Raw genomic sequence first — 21,849 nt, forward strand, 5'->3', positions numbered from 1 at the left:
GCATATTTTTATATTGGAACCATCATTCAGTTTCTTGGATGTATCTTCTTTGAAATCAATAAAGTTTTCCTTTTCCAAAAACAATTCTGCCAGTACCTTTATTGTGTCGTCCATGGCATAATAATAATGCGCGACTGAATTTCTATTATCTTGAAAACAAACAGCTCAGGCGCCTATGGTTCTGCCGCCATCGACGCAGATGACTTGGCCGGTGACATAGGAGGCCGCCGGCATACACAAGAACGCCACCACGGATGCGATCTCCGCCGGCTCCCCGGTCCGGCGCAATGGAACTTTCGGCAAAAATTATTGCTCCACGATTTCCATGTCCACCTATATATTTTCACTCAGCGTATATATAAATCAGGTGGCAATATTTATTTATAGACAAATAGACTAATTATATACTACTAGCCTATCAACACGTGCTCCCGCACGGACTAATTAGAATTAATATAAAAATAATACTTATAGTTAATAATTAAATTATCTATCTCACACCCTCTTTCATCTATTAAATGTTTTAACCAATGTTCTAAAATACATATTTATCATTATCTAATTGTAAAAGATTATATTTTGCATCACACCTTCATGTATATTTAATTAAATCATTTATTTGTAAATTAATATTCTTATCTCTTCCATCATACATGAATAATATATTAATAATGTTATAAATAGTAATTTATAATTTCATATTTATGCACATTTTTATATTTTATTATAACTATATAATTTAGATTCAGATTTAGAGGTAACTTTAACTTTTAGTAATAACATAAGATAATTTATATGCAAATTTAGGAGGTTATTTGTATTATTTTTTATAATGGCAGATGGGTAATTTACACAAAGATTAGGAGGCTACTTTATATTTTTTATAATGGCAGAGGTGGGTAATTTAGATAGATGTTTAAGGGGTTACTGTCTATTTTTATAATGGCAGAGTGGGTAATTTATTAGAAAAGATAACGGATCTAATGGCCATTATAATTAGAGTTGTGTGATTGATGATCGGATGTTTCTGATTTTTTATGAAATTTTTTAGGATTTTTCTATTTTTATAGAGTGTCTACCTAGGATCCTTAGTGGCTTCATGTGAAGACTTGAAAGGAGCCTCCAATTGGTAATAGTAAAATACCAACCTCTTTTGTCATGTCAGTCATGACTAGGCCTGGTGCGACGCAGTTCACACGAATCTTGTCGCGGGCCCACTCGGCAGCCAGGCTTCTTGTTAGCTGGTTCATTCCTCCTGCATGCAAAGTTCCAATGATGGGGAAAATATATGTCAACTTATAAATATATATTATATAAAAAATACATGGTCTAAGTTGTATGACTGGAAGAAGTATATCCCAAACTTTGGTGAGATCTTTGTTACCTAAGAAATTGAAGTAATGTTTCTCGGTCTAGACGAAAAAGAAACTCTATAAAAGTAGAGATGAAAATAAGCAAGAAACATCCCTTTATTAGGATTACAAATCCAAACTTATCTTTGAAAAATTTGGATAAAAATAAGAAGCATATATGTAAATAAATTTATCTCATGGTATGTTTTCAAAATATTACAGTTGTATAGGATCTATAATCATTTTAGTTAGACGAGAATCTGGTTGATTAAATTAGTTTTGGTATAGAACTTTGTTACCTAGGTTTGATTCTTCGTTCAACATAGCTGATCTCGTTAAGGCTCATTATCTTCTTAGTGGTAGACAATGATTGTAACAAACCGTGCCTAGGAAGACGGCTGGATCGACTCTACATGTTTAATGGACTAGATCGCTAATTAACTCGCTTGCATTTTCATCCTCGCTTCACTCAAAAGGTTGCAACCAGAGTTACTAGCTTCCTCAGGCTCAGTATTTATTAAGTTGGTCTAGCTTACTCTTGGTTTGCAGTATGGGACTAAGAGCCTAATTGGTAGGACGCCAATTTGTGCCGAGCTAAAATCATGGCAAGCCAAGATACTGGTTTACCAAAGGTACATGCCAAAATGTTGGCAACAAAGTCAGGTATTCATTTAGTTGGGTGCCAAAACGTTGGCAACCAATATTTTTCTCTTTGTAGGTTTAAGAAGTTTCTAGAAACTTCCCATTGTTTTGGTCATAAATATTGAAATGCCAATTTTTAGACATCAACCAATTGGTAGCAAAATTTATTGGCATGCCTTGATTTTGACTTGGAAAAATTTGGTAGTCAAATGTCCGTGACTGCTGCAAGTGCTCTCAGCACTAGCATGTGTGCTGGGCCAAAATTAATTTTGGCCCAACAGCCACATGCTGGGCTATTACAGTGATTTTGTCATTAGTGAAATATTTGTCGGCCAATTTTGGCCCAACAACAACGGATTGGACTGTTACAACTTACTCCTACAATGGTTTTGTCAGTAATGGAACGTTTGTGTGTTTGAAAGCTATCGTTTTCATTACAGATGCAAATGATGCATAGTAGTACTCGTACCTTTGGCCATGCTGTAGAGCACGACCCCTGGATAGCCCTGAAAGCTAGCGATGGAGGAGATGTGCACGATGCTTGCCCCGCCGGCGACGGCGGAGTTCCGGAGGAGAGGGTGCGCGAGCTGGCTGATGTGGAAGCACGACTCCAGGTTGGTGGCCATGACGCCGGAGTAGTCCTCCGCCGTGCACTCCACCGCCGGCTTGGCCATCGCCTGCGCCGCGTTGTTCACCTGTCGCGTCACCCTTGTCAATTATTGGTGATCCCTAGTCCGACGAGGTCTGGAGGCAAAAGGCCCGGTTGCAACTCACGAGGATGTCGAGCTTGCCGGCGAAGGCGTCCCTGACCGTGCCCATGAGCCTCTCCCTGTCGGCCCGCGCGGCGACGTCGCAGGCGGAGACGGTGACCCGCAGGCCCTTGTCGGCCCACCGGCGGCGGCACTCCTCCAGCTCCGCCGCGTTGCGGGAGCACGTGTGCACGCGCGCGCCGAGCCCCGCCAGCTCCTCCACGATGGCGTGCCCGATCCCCTTGCTCCCGCCGGTGACCAGCGCCGTCGCGCCGGCGAGGCTCCACCTCTCGCCGCCGCCGCCCGCTGCCGCCATCTCGCCCTCTGTCTCTACGCTGACGCTACTACGCTAGGCTTTGCGGGATGCTGTGCGGTGACGATGATGGCGCGCGTCCACTCAGGGCCGGCTCATGGTTTTCAAGGGCCCGGGGCGACCCAAATATTATGGGTACTTGGCCAACTATTTTTCATTTAAGACAGTAATTAAAAAAATAAAGTTTTTAATAATTTATGAAGAATAATATTAATATTATAAACTGTAGCAATAATTAAACTTACGGCTCATTACCTGCAACCTGCTAGAGTGTTAGTGATAGCAGGTAGGCAGCATATGCTCGTGTGGGCCACGGTGCCGCAGTGCCGCCGCGCCAGCCGTCGTGCATGTGCGTGAGTGCGTCAGACACTTGGACTCCAGTCCAGTGCCCGTATTTGTAGAGAAGGAGAACACCCACTCGCGCCGGGCTCAGACAAAAGCCGATGGAAACGGAACGCCGAACCCCGTCTCGCGATCACGGCATGGAAGGGTGGAAGTCCGGAAAACCCGTCAATGTTAGGAGTCATACCTGTGTCTAGTAGTCAAATCATCACACAAGACTCAATAATTATTTTGTTGCTAGAATAATTTTTTTCTATTGCTCGAACAATAGCAATTGTTTCCGCAATAAAAAAATTGTTCCAGCAATAAAAAATTATTCAAACAAAAAAATACGAGTAGACCGGTTTGTTGGGTCAGTTTTAGACCCAAAACACGAAATTTTGGAGGGGTGAGCTGCATGTGACAAGTCCATTCGAGGTCACGCATGTGACTCCCACCCGAAAGACCTGTGTGACTGGCTATGTGCCTGGTTGTCTGCTCATATACTCTAAGTTAGACCAAATATTACTACTTGCTACACACTAAATCTTGGGCCCCTTACTCCGTGGACCCCGGGCCGTCGCCCTGCCTGCCCTCCCCCTTGAGCCAGCCCTGCATCCACTTCTGCAAATAAATGTCAGTGGACGATCTGTGTGGTCGATGGACGAACACTGGAGCGAAAACATAGAAATGCACCACATACAGATACAGGGTATGATCATGTGGTCCGGCCATTTTTTTTGGTCCGACGTGATATAGGGACTCGATCTCTCCAAAGCTACGCAGCAAACAATCTGTTATGTAACTATTGATCGAGACAAAATCTATGTATATATGAGCGAGGTAGGAGGTCGCCGGCATACATGGAATTATGGAAACGACATTACGCATGCCGACGAGGCCGGCTCCCCACTCCGGCGCCAAAAATTATATACGAGGGTCTCTCTTGCTCTCTCCAGTAATTTAATTGCTGGGTACAGAATAAACGCCACACCATGTGTTATTCTACACTGTAGGTGTAGCTGCACCCAACTCATTACTTACTGAACAAAATTTCAGTAATAACTACTGCGCATAATTAAACACCATTATACTTAAGATGATTCAGTAATTTAGTAACTCAGTTCAGTAATTTCTGGTCATGTAATTTGCTGTAACCAGCTTCTGCTTGATGGCGTGCCCGATCCCCTTGCTCCCGCGCGTGACCACCGCCATCGAGCCCACCAGGCTCCACCTCTCGCCACCGGCCGCCGCCATCCCGAAGAATGTCCAACGGGTGCCTGAGATGATGTTCCGGCCCGTATGCATGTTTATATCGCCAAAGTTAAGAGATAGTCAAAGTTCAAGGGTGAATTAATTTTGGTATGAGCGTGTTTAGAAAAATAGACTCACATTCATATTTGCAACTATTTTTGTTAGCAGCTTTAATTCTTTTTTGAATGAGATTAGCAGCCTACTACTGGAAAAGTAGGGTTTTGCTACCAAAAATATTGCAACAACATATAAATCGTTGGAATAAGTAGGTGATATTGCCACAATTTAAAATTTGGTAGTAATATATCTGTTGTATTGCCATGAATTTTTTTTTGCATTGCATATGTTCAACTTCTGTTGCAATAGGTTAACATCTATTGCAAAATTAGCTTATGTTGTTGCATTAAGGTGTTTGTTTTGCCACGCTAAACTAGTGTGGTAATATTTCAAAAAATGGTTGCCACAAAAAAGTTATTGTTGCCACGAGTTAAGTAGGGTTGCAATATATGAATACTATTGCCACATTTTTTAACTGTTGCAACATTTTTTTATTCATTCTCATGACGAATAGAGAGAATAAAAGTAGACTATTAGCAATATACAACAAAAATTGCTCTAGTGTAGTGGTAAAGGACTCTATTCCTTTAGGTCCAAGGTTCAAAGCCAATTAATAGTAACTTTTATAGTTTTTTCTTCTAATTATTTTTTGTCACAAAAATATGTTGTTGCAATAATAATTTTATAGTTTGTGTCATTGCGAAACCTATCAAATGCAATATTTCATTACGTGGCAAGTACCACATTTATTGCAACCAAAAAATCATAGCCCAAAGTTTAGACCATGCAAGTACTTGCCACGGCTCCCAACGACCATCACGTCGTGGCAATTGAGATAAATTGCTACGATTTGGCCCCTATTGCCACAATTATTCAATGTTGCAAAAACCCAAATTTCTAGTATAGGATCGGACCTTGCTTTGTCTCGACTTGTATAATGTTTAAGCATAGTATAAATGTTATATATTTAGAAACAAATGAAATAATCTTAGTATGTGACTGTCCCATGAGTAAGTAGTTCAATTGAAATCAACAGTGACGTGTAGGAAAAGATGCACCACGTACACGCTACCCAGCTGCTGGAAGCCACGTGTGGACACGCTTCCAGCTTGGTCCTTGTCTCTGACCGATCGCTGTTGACTGATAAGTGGTAGATCTGGCTTTACACACTTCCTGTCAATAATTTGGTAAAATTTTCTACACGCAAGCAGGAATAATATGCATACTCTTAGAGCTAGACATGCATTAAAAGGTGGCAGAGATTTGCGGGATAGTCGTTTTCAAAACAAATTTTACGAAAACAATAGCTAGGTGACAAAATCAACTCCCATCTTGCTCGTGGAATTAATGCTCGTGGAATCTATGGTACCAGTAGGAGGAAGAAAGAAAAGAGAGAGATAAGGATTTTCTGGATTTTTTGGCCAATTTTTAAATTTTTTAGTACTATTATGATTGAAGTGGTAATATTTAAATTGACATAAATATGCATTAAAAAATACAAAATTTTCAAAGAAGCACTTCATATGATATGCTTAGTTAATTTGGTAATAATTTTAAATTTACATTCCATTAAATTTAGTGAAACATGATTGTAAATAAATTAGTTAAAAAAAATAGGTTTGCCGTGTCCCAAAAATCTAGGGCACACGGCAAAGTGGTGATTTCTGGAAAAGAAGAATTCCAATTTAGATTAATAAAATGTTTGCCGTGTGTCCTTTGTGTGGCACACGGCGAACATATTTCTTCGCCGTGTGCCGAGATCCAGAACACATGGCAAAGGATTTCGCCGTGTGTTGTATTGTTTTGCCGTGTGTCGTGGATCTGACACACGGCGAAGTGTTTAACACTTAGCCGTTTTGAATGCTCTCTCTCACTCTCTCTCTCTCTCACCCTCTCAGCCAAAGCTCCGCCTGACGCACCGCCGCCTCCGTGCCCCGCACCGCCGCCTCGAGCTCCTGCCAGCCCCACCCCGAGCTCCTCCCCGCCCCGTCCCAAGCTCCGCTCCGCCCTGTCCGTCGCGCCGCCACGCCGCGCCCCGCACCCCCCCGCCAGTCGCGCCGCCGCGGCCCGGTCCCGACGCGCCGGCGCGGCCCTGCCCCGTCCGTCATGGCGCCCCGCCCTGTCTGTCGCGGCCCGCCCCGTCCGGTCCGTCGCCGCGCCCCGCCCGGCCCCGACGCGCCCGGCCCGCCCCGCCGGGCCCCGAGCTCCGGCCAGCCCCACCCCGAGCTCCTCCCCGCCCGGCCCCGACGCGCCGCACTGCCGCGGCCCTGGTCGGCGCGGAGAGAGGAGGCCGCGTCCCGCCGGGCCCCGTCCGGCCGGGCCCTGCTAGGCGCGGAGAGAGGAGGACGCGTCCCGCCGGGCCCTGCTCGGCGCGGAGAGAGGAGGACGTGCCGCGCTGCCGCAGCCCTGCTCGGCCACAGACTCATTTCTCTAATCTAACGTTCAATTCAGCATAATTTGTAATCAACTTCTTTCTTTTTCGCAGTCGTCCTCACATGAAGGCCAGGAGTGCAACCCGTTCATGGGATGGGCTCTGGCCCGCAAGGGCATGGCGACATCCAACGTCACCTACAACCCTGACGACCCGCCCTCGGCGAACAGCAACCCGTCCGTCCACAGTCGCATCCAGGCGTACACAGCGATGGGAAGACAGGTCCATGGGCCAGACTGGGATCCGAGGACCCAGCCCCTTGATGGAGAAGTCATTATGAGGGTGGGAGGAGGCAAGAAAGATGGGCGCTACTACATTGGCGATGGCCTTGTAGACACGGCCAGCACTCCCACCCTCTCCCAGATTCGAGCGAGGAGCACGGCCAATAGCCTGGCCATACGCCCACGACTGTCCGCGTCGCAGCTCCAAGTGTAGGAAATTCAGGTTATTTCTTATTTATTCATAGTTCGTTCATTTTGTACATATATTTGATTTGCATTGTAACATTGTCATTAAATATTGTAGAACCAAATGCTAGCGCAAAAGGCGGCGTACGAGGCGGCGTTGGCCGAAGAGAGGAGATTACGACAAGAGAACGAGTAGAAGCAGGCAGCCGAGATGGCCCAGATGTACAACTACATTCGAAATCTTTCTGTCCAAATGGGTAATCCCATCCCAGCCTTCCCTGTGGTTCCTGCTCCTACTACTCCTCCTGTGAGTATCTTGAAAACCCTTTAGTTTCTTTTAAAGTATTAGATAATTAGAGAACTTTAGACTTAGAGATTATGACTTATATTACTCACTTTACGATTTAGGGGACCTACATATTTAAACTTGTTTAGATTATAACTTGAGAACTTCGTTTTTGTCTCACCTTCAATTTACTGTCTTACATTTTTTGTAGAATCTATCGGCGGCATCGAATACGCTAGACTTGTCGCCGGGCATCTCACTGACGCTCCCACAGCAGTTGTTCCCACCTAAGTTCGGCGGCCCACCACCGTTCGACGGCCCACCACAGCCATAAACTAGTTTATTTCAATATTTATGGACTTGTGAACTTCTGGATATGTATTTGTGAACTTCTGGATATGTTGTGAATTTGCAGGACTTTGCATTGGACTTCTGGATGTGTTTGAAGTTATTTGTGGCTAGTTGTGATATATATATTGTGATATATAGTGCCTGTGATGTTTGTTGTGATATATATATGATATGTAATGCCTGTGATATATACGTTATGATATGGGGTCCTTTATACGTGAAAAATAAAAAAAGGATTTGTTTGGTCCCTTTGCCGTGTGCCAGGGACTAGGCACACGGCAAAGTGACCATATGGCCAGCCCTGGACACCAAGTTCGCCGTGTGCCCAGTCTGGCAGCGTTGCCGTGTGCCTGCCATCCGGGCACACGGCGAATCTGGCAGCGTTGCCGTGTGATTGCCGTCTGGACACACGGCGAATCTGGGAGCGTTGCCGTGTGCCTGCCGTCCGGGCACACGGCGAACAGCCGCCGACGCCGTCAGCTGGCCGTGACGGCGTCTGCCCGCTTTTTTTCGCCGTGTGCCTATATATACACACGGCGAAAAGGTTTGCCGTGTGCCCGACTTTTGGCACACGGCAAACAAGGTCTTTGCCGTCCCCGTGGCTGCCGTCCGCGCTTTGCCGTCGGCCACCGTCGGTGAAGTCTTCGCCGTGTGCCTCGGGCACACGGCGAACTCGTGGTCTCCGGTTGTGACTCACCTCTACGAGTGCACGTACGCAAATCCTACTCTTATGAGCATATTCGAAAAACTGAGCCGGCAAATTTTCAAAATTAATGAAGTCACCATAGGGTCTTGAAAGAATGTCTGGTCACATGATATACTGGATATCATGCATGACCTCCAATGGATCGGAGGACATTATTACCACATCAAGAGATACCCTTTGGAAGTGTTATGCTTAAGTTGGTATCTAGTGGCTCACGCACTTATGGTGCGGCCACCATCGATACAAATGACTTGGCCGGTGACATAGGAAGCCGCCGGCATACAGAGGAATGAGACCACGGACGCGACCTCCTCAGGCTCGCCGCTCCGATGCATTGGAACCCTTGAAATCTCTTGCTCTAGAGCTTCCTGCTCCACCTGCCAACTCCATATAGATTTGGAGAAGTGAATAAATTAATTCCATTATTTGTCCATTAGAAAATTTACTAGTACGAGTATGGATTTTGCATCTAATTGGTTATATACGATTATTTAAAGAAGAAATGCTTTTTTACCGGTCGGTTGACTTATCGGTCCATGTAAAATTATTGTAATATTAACAATAATTATCATAAATATCTAGTCAAAGGAAAAATTGTTCTATGTATCTGCCATTTATATAGGAAAGGGAACGAACAACTAGATGGCCACTTCAACTCAAACTGTTAGAAAAGTGATTGAATTCTGGAGGTAAAGTAAAAAATCTTTCAAAAATGGATAATGCATAAGTTGATTCTTTTTTCTGTCTAGTTGACGCTGCACTCACCTGTTTGAGTATATCAGTTGTCACAGTGCCTGGGGCAACACAGTTCACACGAATCTTGTCTTGTGCCCACTCGGCAGCCAGGCTCCTTGTAAGCTGGTTCATCCCCCCTTCACGTACGCTAGAATTTTGTGAGGAACAAAGATTTTTTTTGGCGAATGGAATAAAGAGTTTTTTCTAGTGTGAATTAGCAACTCATATTTTTGTTGAATAACATAGATATATACGCTTGGAATAAAAAAGAATCTTTTGATTCATTCCAAATAAAATAAAGTGTAAATAGAGTTGTCTTGTGAATTAGTTATGTTGTTTTCTTCAAAAAATTAGTTATTTTGTTGAAGGATAAAAAAAGTGATGGTTGAGATCAAAAGATGGATAATCTTGGTGAACTGTACAAAATATTCTGAGGTCTTCAATAATTTTTCTATTTAACAATCCTACCACAAACTTGTATCATAAGTTCTCATTTCAAATTTCTCCTGTCTGCGTATCCGTACCTTTGGAGATGCAGTAGAGCAGTAGACCGGGATAGCCCAGGTAGCTTGCGATGGAGGAGATGTGGACGACGCTTCCTCCTCCGGCGACGGATGCTCTGAGGAGGAGCGGGTGAGCGAGCTGGCTGTGATGGAAGCTCGACTCAAGGTTCGTCGCCATTACACGCTCGTAGTCCTCGCCGGTGCACTCCGCCGCCGCCGCGAGGAACAGCTGCCCGGCGTTGTTCACCTCCATGTTCATGTAAGCATCAACAGTCAGCGGCAGCTTGACCACTGTAAACAAGCGCTTGCCGTCGACCTTACCAGGATGTCGAGCTTGCCGTCGAAGGCGTCCCTGACCATGCCCATGAGCCTCTCCCGGTCGGCGCGCACGGCGACGTCGCAGACGGAGACGGTGACCCGCAGGCCCTTGTCGGCCCACCGGCGGCGGCACTCCTCCAGCTCCGCCGCGTTGCGGGAGCAGGTGTGCACCCGCGCCCCGAACCCGGCCAGCTCCTCCACGATGGCGTGCGGCGTGCCCGATCCCCTTGCTGCCGCCGGAGACCAGCGCCGTCGCGCCGGCGAGGCTCCACCTCTCCTCTCGACTCCCGCCGGCGGCTGCCATCATCTGCCGCGTGCAACCTACTGTTCTTGACTACTGTCAGGTATGTTCACCGCTGGAATTGATGGCAAAGAGCATCTCTCTTTACTCCAGGCCCCTACTTTACTAAATAGGGGCTTCTACTACTCAGCCCCTACTTTTATTATGGAATTGTGCTTTTTGCCATCAATTCCAGCAACAACTCCTACTACTCAGCCTCTACTTTTATTATGACACATAGGAACCACATGTCAGTCTCTGATCCACCCTTTTCATTATAATATGTGGGGCCGGTAGTCAAGTCTATCCCCTCTTCTTCTTGTTAGTTAAAACATTAACTTAGAACATTCTAACAGGATCATCTAGTCTACACAGTAGATCACATTGACTTCACTAATGCGGATTAACATAAAGATTCGGTCTTGTACCGGCGGCCGTGGCGTCCATGGTCGTCGGCGCAGTAGTAATGTCGTTGACGACGAGAGCGGAGTCGGGGACATAGCGTAGTCGTTCCTTAAGGGATCTCTCGGGGTAGCAGCGTCCTTCAGGGCGCCACCGGCACTACCCCGGACGTGGTGCTCGTGCTTCCGAGTCTTCCAGCGTGCTTAGCGATCGGTTAGGGTGGACTACGTGAGAATCACGAGAGTTTGGGATGGGGAAACCCTATGGGGTTGACCCTCTATTTATAGTCACGCTGTAGGCCCGGGGCCGAGCCTAATGGGCTTAGGGTTTTGCCTCCCGATCACGGCAAAACCGGACTCGGGATTTGTTTCCCGAGTCTGAGATCTGGGGAATGGATATCCCCTCTGATTGCGTTGGTTAAGGGTTGACCGAGGTCAAACTAACGAATCCAACATTCTCCCCCTTGACCTAAGGTCAACAACTTAAACTAATGAATATTCGGTCACTGACTTAATTTAAACTAAACTAACGTTCCTCCTCAGTAAGTCAGTAAGGACTAGACCAATGCGTCATCAGTAGCACAACGGCATACTGGGACAACATTACCCATAGTCTTACTGAGAAACCTTGTCAGAACTCTTACTCTTAATTGGGGCAATTTAATGGCCCTGAACCAGGACTTGATCCAGGCTACCCACCAGACCCATGCCTAGGACATGCTTTTGAAAGAGGATTGGTGGTAGGCCTTTTGTGAGTGGATCCGCAATATTTTCTTTAGTACTTATATGCTTAATCTTAAGTGTATTGTCCCGGTTTTTGTCTTTCACGACACGATATTTAAGATCTATGTGCTTAGAAGCACCACTTAGTTTATCGTTTGCGCAAAAGAAAACTGCAGCCTGATTGTCGCAGTACATTGTGATAGGTCTCGAGATGCTATCAACAAGTCTTAATGCCGGTATAAAGTTCTTAAGCCACACTGCCTGTCCTGTGGCATCATAACATGACACAAATTCAGCTTGCATTGTAGATGCAGCCGTTATACCTTGCTTACCACCTCTCCATGATATCGCTCCCCCTCCTAGTGTATAAATATAACCAGAAGTAGACTTCCTGTCATCTTCATCACCAGCAAAGTCAGCGTCAGTGTAACATTCAACCTCAAGATTATCTAATCTCTTATATGTTAACATATGATATTTTGTGCCTTGACAATATCTTAATGCCTTCTTAACGCCTACCCAGTGAGCCCATCCTGGATTAGACTGATATCTGCTAAGTACTCCGGCTATAAATGCTAAGTCTGGACACGTACAGACCTGCGCATACATCAAGCTTCCAACAGCTGATGCATATGGAATATTACTCATCTTACTTCTTTCAAAATCATTCTTAGGGCATTGACTTCCATTTAGCTTATCGCCCTTCTGCAACGGAACATGTGACGTATTGCACTTATCAAGATTATATCTCTTAAGCATTTTCTCAATATAAGCTTTCTGAGATAATCCTAGTACGCCTTGGGCTCTGTCTCGGTGTATCTCAATGCCAAGTACATACGAGGCTTCACCAAGATCTTTCATATCAAAATAAGATGAGAGGAAATTCTTAGTCTCATGCAACATGTTCTTATCGTTGCAGGCTAACAGTATGTCGTCCACATACAGTATTAGAATTTTTAGTTTTCCACCCTTGGATTTAATGTAGATGCATCTATCTGCATCATTTTCCACAAATCCGAATTTCTTAATAACTTCATCGAATTTGAGGTTCCACTGTCTGGACGCTTGCTTAAGTCCATAAATGGATTTCTTTAATCTGCATCCCATGTGTTCTTTACCTTTAATGGCAAAACCTTCCGGTTGCGCCATATAAATTGTCTCATCTAAGTCTCTATTTAGGAACGCAGTCTTAACATCCATCTGATGTAACTCCATATCAAAATGAGCTACAAGTGCCATGACAACTCTGAATGAATCTTTGGTGGACACAGGAGAGAAGGTTTCATTATAATCGATCCCTTCTTTCTGTGTAAACCCTTTAGCTACGAGCCTTGCCTTGAATCTTTCGATCTTCCATTTGGAATCACATTTGGTTTCGTAGACCCACTTACAGCCTACTGTTTTGACTCCATCAGGAATTTCTATTAAATCCCAGACCTGATTAGAACTCATAGACTTTAGTTCCTCTTCCATGGCTTCAATCCATTTAGTGGAATTCTCACATTCAACTGCCTCTCTGAATGTGGCAGGGTCATTAATCTTCCCAACATCATACAAATCTTCGCTTAAGTATGTCTCATAGCAGTCAGGAAGAGCTAGTTTCCTCGGCCGAGTTGACCTTCTTAATGGTTGTTGTTTAACTGGCTGAGGAGCGGGATGAGGCTGCACCACTGGCGTGACTGGCGCCTGCACCTCTGGGGTGGCACCTGAGCCTCTGGAGGTGGCGCCTGCTCCCCCGCAGCTGCCATGGTGCTGCTCATCTGAGGAATAACTAGTGGTACAAACTGATATACCATCGTATGCTCTGGAACTACTGGATCGGGAAGCTCAACCCGCAGTTCTTCGAGACTGATATCCCTCTTTGGAAACTCTTCATTAATTCCCAAATCTTCTAAGAATTCAGCTTGTCTGGTCTCAACGAACTTAGTGGAGCGACCAGGACAGTAGAATCGGTACCCTTTAGACTTATCAGGATAACCAATAAAGTGACAGCTCATAGTCTTAGAATCTAATTTCTTATGATGTGGATCAAATAACTTAGCCTCAGCAGGACAACCCCATACTTTTAGATAATTCAAAGACGGTTTCCTCCTAGTCCATAATTCAAAAGGTGTCTTGGGAACTGACTTAGATGGAACCTGGTTAAGTATATGAGCTGTTGTTTTTAATGCTTCTATCCACAACTCCACATGCAAGCTAGAATAACTGAGCATGCTCCGTACCATATCCATTAGTGTACGGTTGCGACGTTCAGCAACTCCATTTTGCTGTGGTTCTCCCGGCATGGAGTATTGTGCTGTTATGCCATTTTCTTATAAGTACTTGGTGAATGGTCCCTTAATCTGACCATATTGTCCAAGTTTACCATAATATTCTCCACCCCTATCTAATCTTACAATTTTAATGGAAGCGTTGTGCTGTTTCTCAACTTTTTGTTTATAGACTTTAAAAATTTCCAGTGCATCTGAACGCTTACAAATGGGGTAGATATGTCCATAGCGAGAATAATCATCAGTAAACGTTATAAAAGAATCATAGCCATCTACTGATGTCACTAGGAGCGGACCACAGATATCTGTGTGAATTAATTCTAACATGCCCGAACTTCTAGTAGCGCCTTTCTTAATAGTCTTAGCATATTTTCCCTTAATGCAGTCAATGCAGCGGTATGAATCAGAGAAGTCTAACTTATCAAGTATTTCATCTTTAATGAGACGTTCCATTCTCCCCCTCGAAATGTGGCCTAAACAACAATGCCACAATTTCGAAGATGTCTCATTAAATCGCTTACGCTTATTCGAAACATTAGTAACATTCATTACAGAATCATCATCAAGAGAGAGCATATAAAGTTTGCCTTGCCTGACAGCAAGACCCACATTTATTGAATTAAACTTTATCACACACTGATTGTTTCCAAACTCACAAATATGATCCGAATCATCTAATGCTGAAACAGAAATTAAGTTTCTTTTTAAACTAGGAGCATAAAGGACATCATCTAAATTAAGATGGAAGCCGCCCGGCAACTCTAAGTGGAAGCTTCCAACGCCTTCAACTTCAACTGGAGTCCCATCAGCCACTCTTAGGCTTCGCTCCCCCTTCTTATAGTTCGGATCATACGGAATACCTGTAATGAATTAGAGATGTGCACTGTGGCACCTGAGTCAATCCACCAAGTATTAGGAGAAAAATCCGCTAAGAATAACTCATCAATGAACGAAACAACATCACACTTACCTTGTTCTTTCAGCCATTCCTTGAAGCCAGGACAGGCTTTCTGAAGATGCTTGGGCGAGTCACAGAAAGATCACAACATCTTGCCGCCCTTAGTCTGATGGCGCTTGAACTTGTTGTTGTTGTTCATGGGCCCAAAGTTCTTGTTCCCAGTCTTCTTATACTTCCTTTGGCCTTGCTTGCTGCTACCTGACTCATGATGATTCTTAGGAGTGCCTGAAATGCTGAGGTTGCCAACCATGTTCACGACATCCTTCATCTTTTCAGTCTTAAGCCTTTCTTCTTCTTCAACACAGTAGCTGATCAACTCACTGATGGACCAAACAGTCTTGTTGGTGTTGTAATTAATCTTAAAAGCAGCATACTGTGGAGGCAGTGATGTCATGATGAAATGCACAAGAAAACCCTCAGAGATCTCCATCTGCATTTCCTTAAGCCTGTTAGCCATATCACACATATTGAGGATGTGCTCCCTTATGCCATACTGACCATTGTACTGAGAACCCACCAACTTCATGATGAGTGTACTAGCATAAGTCTTAGATGAGCTCTTAAAGTTCTCCTCAATCTTGGCCAGGTACTCCTTAGTATTCAGATCAACCCCCTGAGCATTCTTAGTGGGGATGGCGCCATTGATGCCAGCACTGATGGTCTGCATCATAACCATGAGAGCCATGCGATCAGATCTGTCCCACTTCTCATTTGGAGCTGTACTAGCTCCAGCAGCAGGCGCTGCAGGCTTATCCTCCCTCAGAGCAACATCAAGATCATTCCAAGCCAAGCATGTGATGACCTTGCCCTTCCACTCATGAAAGTTTGCACCGTTGAGCGGCTCAATGTTGTTCAGATAGGAGGCCACATCATTGACATTAGTAGCTGAAAATAAGATCAATTAAACTTAACTTAGTAAGCATATACAATGAAATGCAAATTAAAAAGCACGATAATAACCCTATGTTGGTCTGATTAAAAGCATGCAATTAAATTTCAAAGTGCATCACCGTTGGGGAAAGCAATTGAAATTCATCTTAATACTCATGATTAAAACAACGTTGGTCAGAAATAATCACAAGTTTACTCTAAACAAACTTCTCGTTGGTTCCATTTATTTAGAGGCATCTCAAAGTATAGTGGTGGATTTAAAATACAACACCAACATCTGAATAAATGTACTGAAAATAATGATAAACTGACTTAAACAGGAACTTTAAGCTTAATTAAAAAAACTGTTGCATGAAATAGAGCAAAATTAAACTGAAAACTTAAATGAGAATTGCTTTTCGCGGACTGAAACTTAAAACGCGCAGCCCAACTAGCGCGGCCCGAGACGCGAGCGCGCACGCAGCAAAGCAGCAGGCAGCGCGGCCCGCCTTAGCGCGCAAGAGCCCAGCAGCAGCAGCGGCAGCTCGGCCCGGCTTACTAATTGCGGCCCAGCGTGGCCCGTAACGCGCGCACACGTGCGCGCAGCGACGCGGAGGCGGCGGCCCAGCCGAAAGTTAGCCCGAGGGCGAACAGACAGGCCGCCAAAACGGCCCACGGCGGGCGCCGCGCGCGGGGCGAGGGCGCCGAGCGCTCATGGCCGTCGATCGTGATCACACGGCCGATGTTCGCCGCCGCGACTCTTAAATACCGAAAATGGCGGAGGGGGTCCGAAACCCTAATCATTTTCTCCCCTTCCCCGCAGCCGCTGTTTTCTCAACCCGGCCGTGAGCAGCAGCCGGCCACGGCGGCCGGCGACACGCGCACGCCGCCGCGCGCCGCTGTTCTCCACTCAACTCCGGGCAGCCTCTCTTGCCCCTTTCCCCTTCTCGTGCTTATCTGAGTGAGAGAGAGAGACGAGCCGAGCGCGCAGCACGGCCGCGGCTCAAGCTCGCTCGCCGATGCGCAAGGCGACACGGCTGCTCAGGGCGACAAGACTGTCGCGAGGGCTCTCGCCGGTGCGCACGCTCCCCTCATGGTGAGCGCGCGGCCGTCAAGGACCTCCACAGCAGTCCCCTGATGCTCAGGGCGGACGGCGACCAGATCTGACGGGTCGCGCGCATGGGCCGGCCAAACTGATGGCTAGATCTGCGCGCGCGCGGCCCGTGCCAGCCCACTGACGGTTGGCTCTTAGATAGGTTTCTGAACTTAGGGTTAGGGTTAGGGTTTGGATGATTTGTGTGTTTGTGTGTAAGTGATTCGGGGTTTCTTGGAATCCTTTCCCTTTTCTAAACTTACTCGTAACCCCAGCTTAGTGGATCGAATGTAAAACATGATGAACATCTAGAAAACTTAATGAACTTATAGATCTAGGTATGCAAAAACTTACTGACTAACTAAAAACTGATTGATCTAGTACTTACTGAATGAAATTTGACTAAGACGTGAAAACTAGATCTAGGCATCACCCTTTTCTTAACTGACCGAACCATGAAATGGATCTAAGTAGACTAGATCTAGGCTAACTGATACCAAATGTTAGTTAAAACATTAACTTAGAACATTCTAACAGGATCATCTAGTCTACACAGTCGATCACATTGACTTCACTAATGCGGATTAACATAAAGATTCGGTCTTGTACCGGCGGCCGTGGCGTCCATGGTCATCGGTGCAGTAGTGATGTCGTTGACGATGAGAGTGGAGTCAGGGACGTAGCGTAGTCGTTCGTTGAGGGATCTCTCGGGGTAGTGGCGTCCTTCAGGGCGCCCCCGGCACTGCCCCAGACGTGGTGCTCGTGCTTCCGAGCCTTCCAGCGTGCTTAGCGATCGGTTAGGGTGGACTACATGAGAATCACGAGAGTTTGGGATGGGGAAACCCTATGGGGTTGACCCTCTATTTATAGTCACGCTGTAGGCCCGGGCCGAGCCCAATGGGATTAGGGTTTTGCCTCCCGATCACGGCAAAACCGGACTCGGGATTTGTTTCCCGAGTCTGAGATCTGGGGAATGGATATCCCCTCTGATTGCGTTGGTTAAGGGTTGACCGAGGTCAAACTAACGAATCCAACACTTCTCTCTCCTTCCTCTCCGTTGCAGACTTCACAACTCCCCCCCTCTCTCTCTCTTCATGGGCCAGTAGAGCTCAGGGCGGCGGCGGGCTGCCTGATAGAGGAGCAGGTCCCTCGGCAACGGCGCGAAAGGGCAGGGACGGCGTGGCTGGCCTGTCCCTCGGCGGTGGTGTGGAGTAGCAGGATGGCTCGTCCGGTCCCTCAGTGGTGGCACGGAGAAGCAGGGTTGGCGCGGCCGGCCCGTCCCCTAGCCTAGCGGCGGCGTGATGGCATGGAGGAGCAGGAACTTTGATGGAGATGCTCTAGCTGTATATGGCTGATTGATTCTTCTACTTTGAGTAGACGGATGCTCAGATGCACAGTGATGGCAGTAGCGTTAGGAGCAGGCTAGACGCCAACAACTAGCGACATTATGTGTAATCACACTTGGGAGCACACATATAGAAGAAGGATTAACATATACTTGCTTGATCAATCAGATGCCATCTTTTACTTTTGTTCTTATCAAGTGTAGCTTTGGACACATTCATGAAAAGTACAGCTAGTCAAGAAAACATAACTTTCCGGCCATTTGGTGGCACATCATCATCAGCTGGAAAACAAAACAAAATCAAAATAGAAGTACACCTTGGAGCGTCCCCTCCACACTTCACTTCTTGTCTTGGAATCATCTGTGCAATTTGTTGCAACGTGAGGAGAATCATGAGCATGCATTTTTTTTATCAAACTGGAGGGAAGTTTATCCCCTATGGGTTATATATAATTAAACAGAGAAACAAAGTTCGTATAGGTAAGACTCAAGAGACAAAAAAAGACACAAAAAAACTAAAAAAAAACACAATCTATGCAAAAAGGGTCCTCTATTCTTCGAGGTGTTGTTTGTGCTTGTTCTTTACTCAATGGTGAAGCAGGTCGAGTTCCTTCTTAGAGGTTAAACGGCATCCCTCCACTGTTGGCTGCTGTCCCTCGAAAATAAGACCATTTTTGGAGGTCCAAATTGCCCAGCAGAGGAGGATGATTATGCTCATGAAAATTGGTGTTTGCAGCCCAGCTTTCAGAAAGTTCAGGGTCTCAAGTATGAAGCCTTGAGTGGGGATGTGTATATGTAAAAGATTCCAGCAGCTTTGCGAAAATTTTGAGCCATATCTTTTTTGCAGTGGCGAATCTAGGGTTTCTAGTAAGGGTGGTCCAATAGAAGATTTTTAGATATATTAGTGAATAAGTCAATTTAATCTTCTAAAAAATATATTTCCTCACTTTTTGTCTGCTCAATTAAATTATCAATTGTTGTACATAAGAAAATAATTAGTAGCTATATAATTCTGTGTGAAATAAATAATGACAGATAAGAAAAAAAAACCAGGAGAAAAGAGTGCTTGTGCAAAATCTTTAGGGTGGGTCCTGTCTTTTTGGAGGATAAATAGCAGATATACATAGATCCGCCCCTGTCCTTTTGGAGAATACATAGTAGATACACATTCAAAGTAGATAGAAAAAAGAAAGATTACACGATCGATATCATGGATGTATTTGCAATTCAAATCCTATAAACACACAATGCACGCGAGTGCATGACATTTATATGCACAGCCGGCTTCAGTAGGCACACACATGAACATCATCGATGGCTGCCTTCTTGCGTACGTGCAGTACGTATTTGCCCGCTAAGTTATGGTGCGACCGCCGTCGACGTAGATGACCTGGCCGGTCATGTAGGACGCCGCCGGCATGCATAGGAAGGCCACCATGGACGCCACCTCCTCCGGCTCGGCGATCCTCCCCATCGGAAGCCGCGCCATCTCCTTCTTCACCAGCTCCGGGTCGATCGTCTTCTGCTTAATTAATCGTCCAACAGTTCATCGAGGTTTATTAGTTTCAAATTTTTTCTATCAGATATAGCGATCAACTGACGACAAATCATAAGCTTACATCACTGCTGATGTCAGTCCTGACGCCGCCAGGCGCGACGCAGTTGACGCGGATGCCGTCGCGGGCCCACTCGGCGGCGAGGCTCCTGGTGAGCTGGTTCATGGCGCCCTTGGTCATGGAGTAGACGGCGAGCGCCGGGAGCCCGATGAAGCCGGCGATGGAGGAGATGTGGACCACGCTGCCGCCGCCGCCGGCGAGGAGGAGGAGCGGGTGCGCCAGCTGGCTGAGGTGGAAGCAGGACTCGAGGTTGGTCGCCATGACCCGCGCGGAGTCCTCGCCGGTGCACTCCACGGCTGTCTTGAACAGCGACTGTCCCGCGTTGTTCACCTGCATAAATACAAACAAATTGTTTGGTAGAGTTTCCTCTAAATTGAAGTCTACGGAAACGGCTCTTATGAATTAGTTTATTGCATTGATTCAACTGATCATATATATGATATTTTGAGATTATATTCAGGTAGAGGCCAGGAGATGATGCTTACGAGGATGTCGAGCTTGCCACCGAAGGTGGCCTCGACGGTGGCCACGAGGCTCTCGCGCTCCGCGGGCACCGAGACGTCGCAGATGGAGACGGTGACGGCGAGCCCCTTCTCCTCCCACCGCCGGCGGCACGCCTCCAGCTCCGCCGCGTTGCGAGAGCACGTGTGCACCCGCGCCCCGAAGCCGGCCAGCTCCTCCACGATCGCATGCCTGCAGCGACATCACCGACGACACATACAACATTCACGGACACGCGTATGTCAAGCAAAAGCAAGTAGATCACAAAGATTGAACATTTGAACTGTGGTCAAGTGACGACGCACCCGATGCCCTTGCTGCCGCCGGTGACGAGCGCCGTCGCGCCGGCGAGGCTCCACCGCTCCTCCCTGCTCCTGCCTGCAGCCACCATCTTCGATCTCCCTCTCCTTAGCTTCTCTCTACTTTGTCTCTACTTCTCTCGATCTGCTTCTGATCGCTAGCTAGCTGCAATGTGATGATGCTGCTGCTGCTGCTACTGATCCACACATCTGTGCCTGTATTTATAGCTAGTCAGAAGACAGGACCTGCATATACTGAAATCACTAGCTGATAGTGATCAGAGGATACTGGTAGGTGAAAGCGATCGGGTGCTTTAGGCTAAGAGGGGGAGGGGGTGAATTAGACACTATAAAATCCTTAACCCATGGCTCCAACTAGTTTGCACAAAACTTAAACTAAAACAAGCTATCTAGATGTGCAACTACGGTTCACCTTAGTGTGAAACCCTCATCCCAAAAGAGTTTTGCAACTTATAGCCAATCCTAGCAAGATACTACACTAAGAAAGTAAAGGCACACAAATTGCAATATGAAATGCGGAAGCTAAAGGAGAGGGATGAGAGAAAGCGAACTCTCGACACGAGGATATATCCCGTGGTTCGGTTTGCCACAAAGGCACCCCTACGTCCACGCTGTTGAAGCACTCACGAAGAGTATCGCTTTCCGGCAATCAAGTCTCTTCCGTGAACACAATCACGGTCACCTTGATCCTGATTTTCACTAAGGGAGATTGCCCACGAAGGAGAGGTCTCCACGCCCCGCACAATGTTGTCAACGCCACTCCACACCAAGCCGGAGGGTCGTTGACTTGCCGGCGAGCCACTAATGCTCCAAGGAGGCCGGCGCACCGAGATACAAGTTTGGTTCACTCTAGAACCACAGCACAAGGATCTAAACCTTGCTTGATCACTCACTCAAGAGCTAACCTAGCACCAACACTCACAAAGCTTGTGCTAAGGACTAAGGATTTGAACTCTATGCTCTTGGATGGCTTGGAGGTGTTCTTGGGTGTGTGTGTGTGATGTCTTGGGACTCCAGCAAGCTTCAAATGGGCGGGGGAACACATAT

At 46.2% G+C, this 21,849-nt stretch overlaps 3 protein-coding genes and 1 pseudogene across 4 annotated transcripts in view; all 4 read right to left on the bottom strand.

Annotated features, from left to right (window-relative positions):
• Window positions 1-3: 3 nt before the first annotated feature.
• LOC120684597 (tropinone reductase homolog At2g29150-like) lies at window positions 4-3,148 on the bottom strand. The gene is made up of 4 exons (XM_039966457.1): window positions 2,769-3,148; window positions 2,464-2,689; window positions 1,149-1,255; window positions 4-333 (listed from the first exon to the last, which is right to left on the bottom strand). The coding sequence occupies exons 1-4, from the start codon at window positions 3,057-3,059 to the stop codon at window positions 307-309; spliced, it is 651 nt and encodes a 216-aa protein (XP_039822391.1). The 5' UTR covers window positions 3,060-3,148; the 3' UTR covers window positions 4-306.
• The window catches only part of LOC120684593 (tropinone reductase-like), an 81,559-nt gene continuing 60,883 nt past the window's right edge, over window positions 1,174-21,849 (bottom strand). For both annotated transcript variants that reach the window (XM_039966454.1, XM_039966453.1), the window contains exon 4: window positions 1,174-1,255. In XM_039966454.1, coding sequence (XP_039822388.1) covers window positions 1,247-1,255 — 9 coding nt within the window. In that variant the 3' untranslated portion in view covers window positions 1,174-1,246. The remainder of the gene's footprint in view (window positions 1,256-21,849) is intronic.
• LOC120684595 lies at window positions 8,907-10,872 on the bottom strand (annotated as a pseudogene).
• LOC120684596 (noroxomaritidine/norcraugsodine reductase-like) lies at window positions 19,451-21,057 on the bottom strand. Its single transcript, XM_039966455.1, has 4 exons — window positions 20,788-21,057; window positions 20,467-20,674; window positions 19,985-20,311; window positions 19,451-19,887 (listed from the first exon to the last, which is right to left on the bottom strand). The coding sequence occupies exons 1-4, from the start codon at window positions 20,871-20,873 to the stop codon at window positions 19,720-19,722; spliced, it is 789 nt and encodes a 262-aa protein (XP_039822389.1). The 5' UTR covers window positions 20,874-21,057; the 3' UTR covers window positions 19,451-19,719.

Source organism: Panicum virgatum, chromosome 8N, assembly GCF_016808335.1.
Source record: "Panicum virgatum strain AP13 chromosome 8N, P.virgatum_v5, whole genome shotgun sequence".
NCBI classification, from domain to species: Eukaryota; Viridiplantae; Streptophyta; class Magnoliopsida; order Poales; family Poaceae; genus Panicum; species Panicum virgatum.

Excerpts from the sequence above, each read along its gene's own strand:
- LOC120684597 (XM_039966457.1), bottom strand. The coding sequence starts at position 3,059 with ATGGCGGCAGCGGGCGGCGGCGGCGAGAGGTGGAGCCTCGCCGGCGCG. Across the intron at positions 2,690-2,768 it reads CCGGCAAGCTCGACATCCTC|GTGAACAACGCGGCGCAGGC; the intron begins GTGAGTTGCAAC and ends GTGACGCGACAG. Across the intron at positions 334-1,148 it reads TGACTGACATGACAAAAGAG|GTGGACATGGAAATCGTGGA; the intron begins GTTGGTATTTTA and ends GAAAATATATAG.
- LOC120684596 (XM_039966455.1), bottom strand. The coding sequence starts at position 20,873 with ATGGTGGCTGCAGGCAGGAGCAGGGAGGAGCGGTGGAGCCTCGCCGGC. Across the intron at positions 20,675-20,787 it reads GGCGGCAGCAAGGGCATCGG|GCATGCGATCGTGGAGGAGC; the intron begins GTGCGTCGTCAC and ends ATGTCGCTGCAG. Across the intron at positions 19,888-19,984 it reads GGACTGACATCAGCAGTGAT|AAGACGATCGACCCGGAGCT; the intron begins GTAAGCTTATGA and ends TTAATTAAGCAG.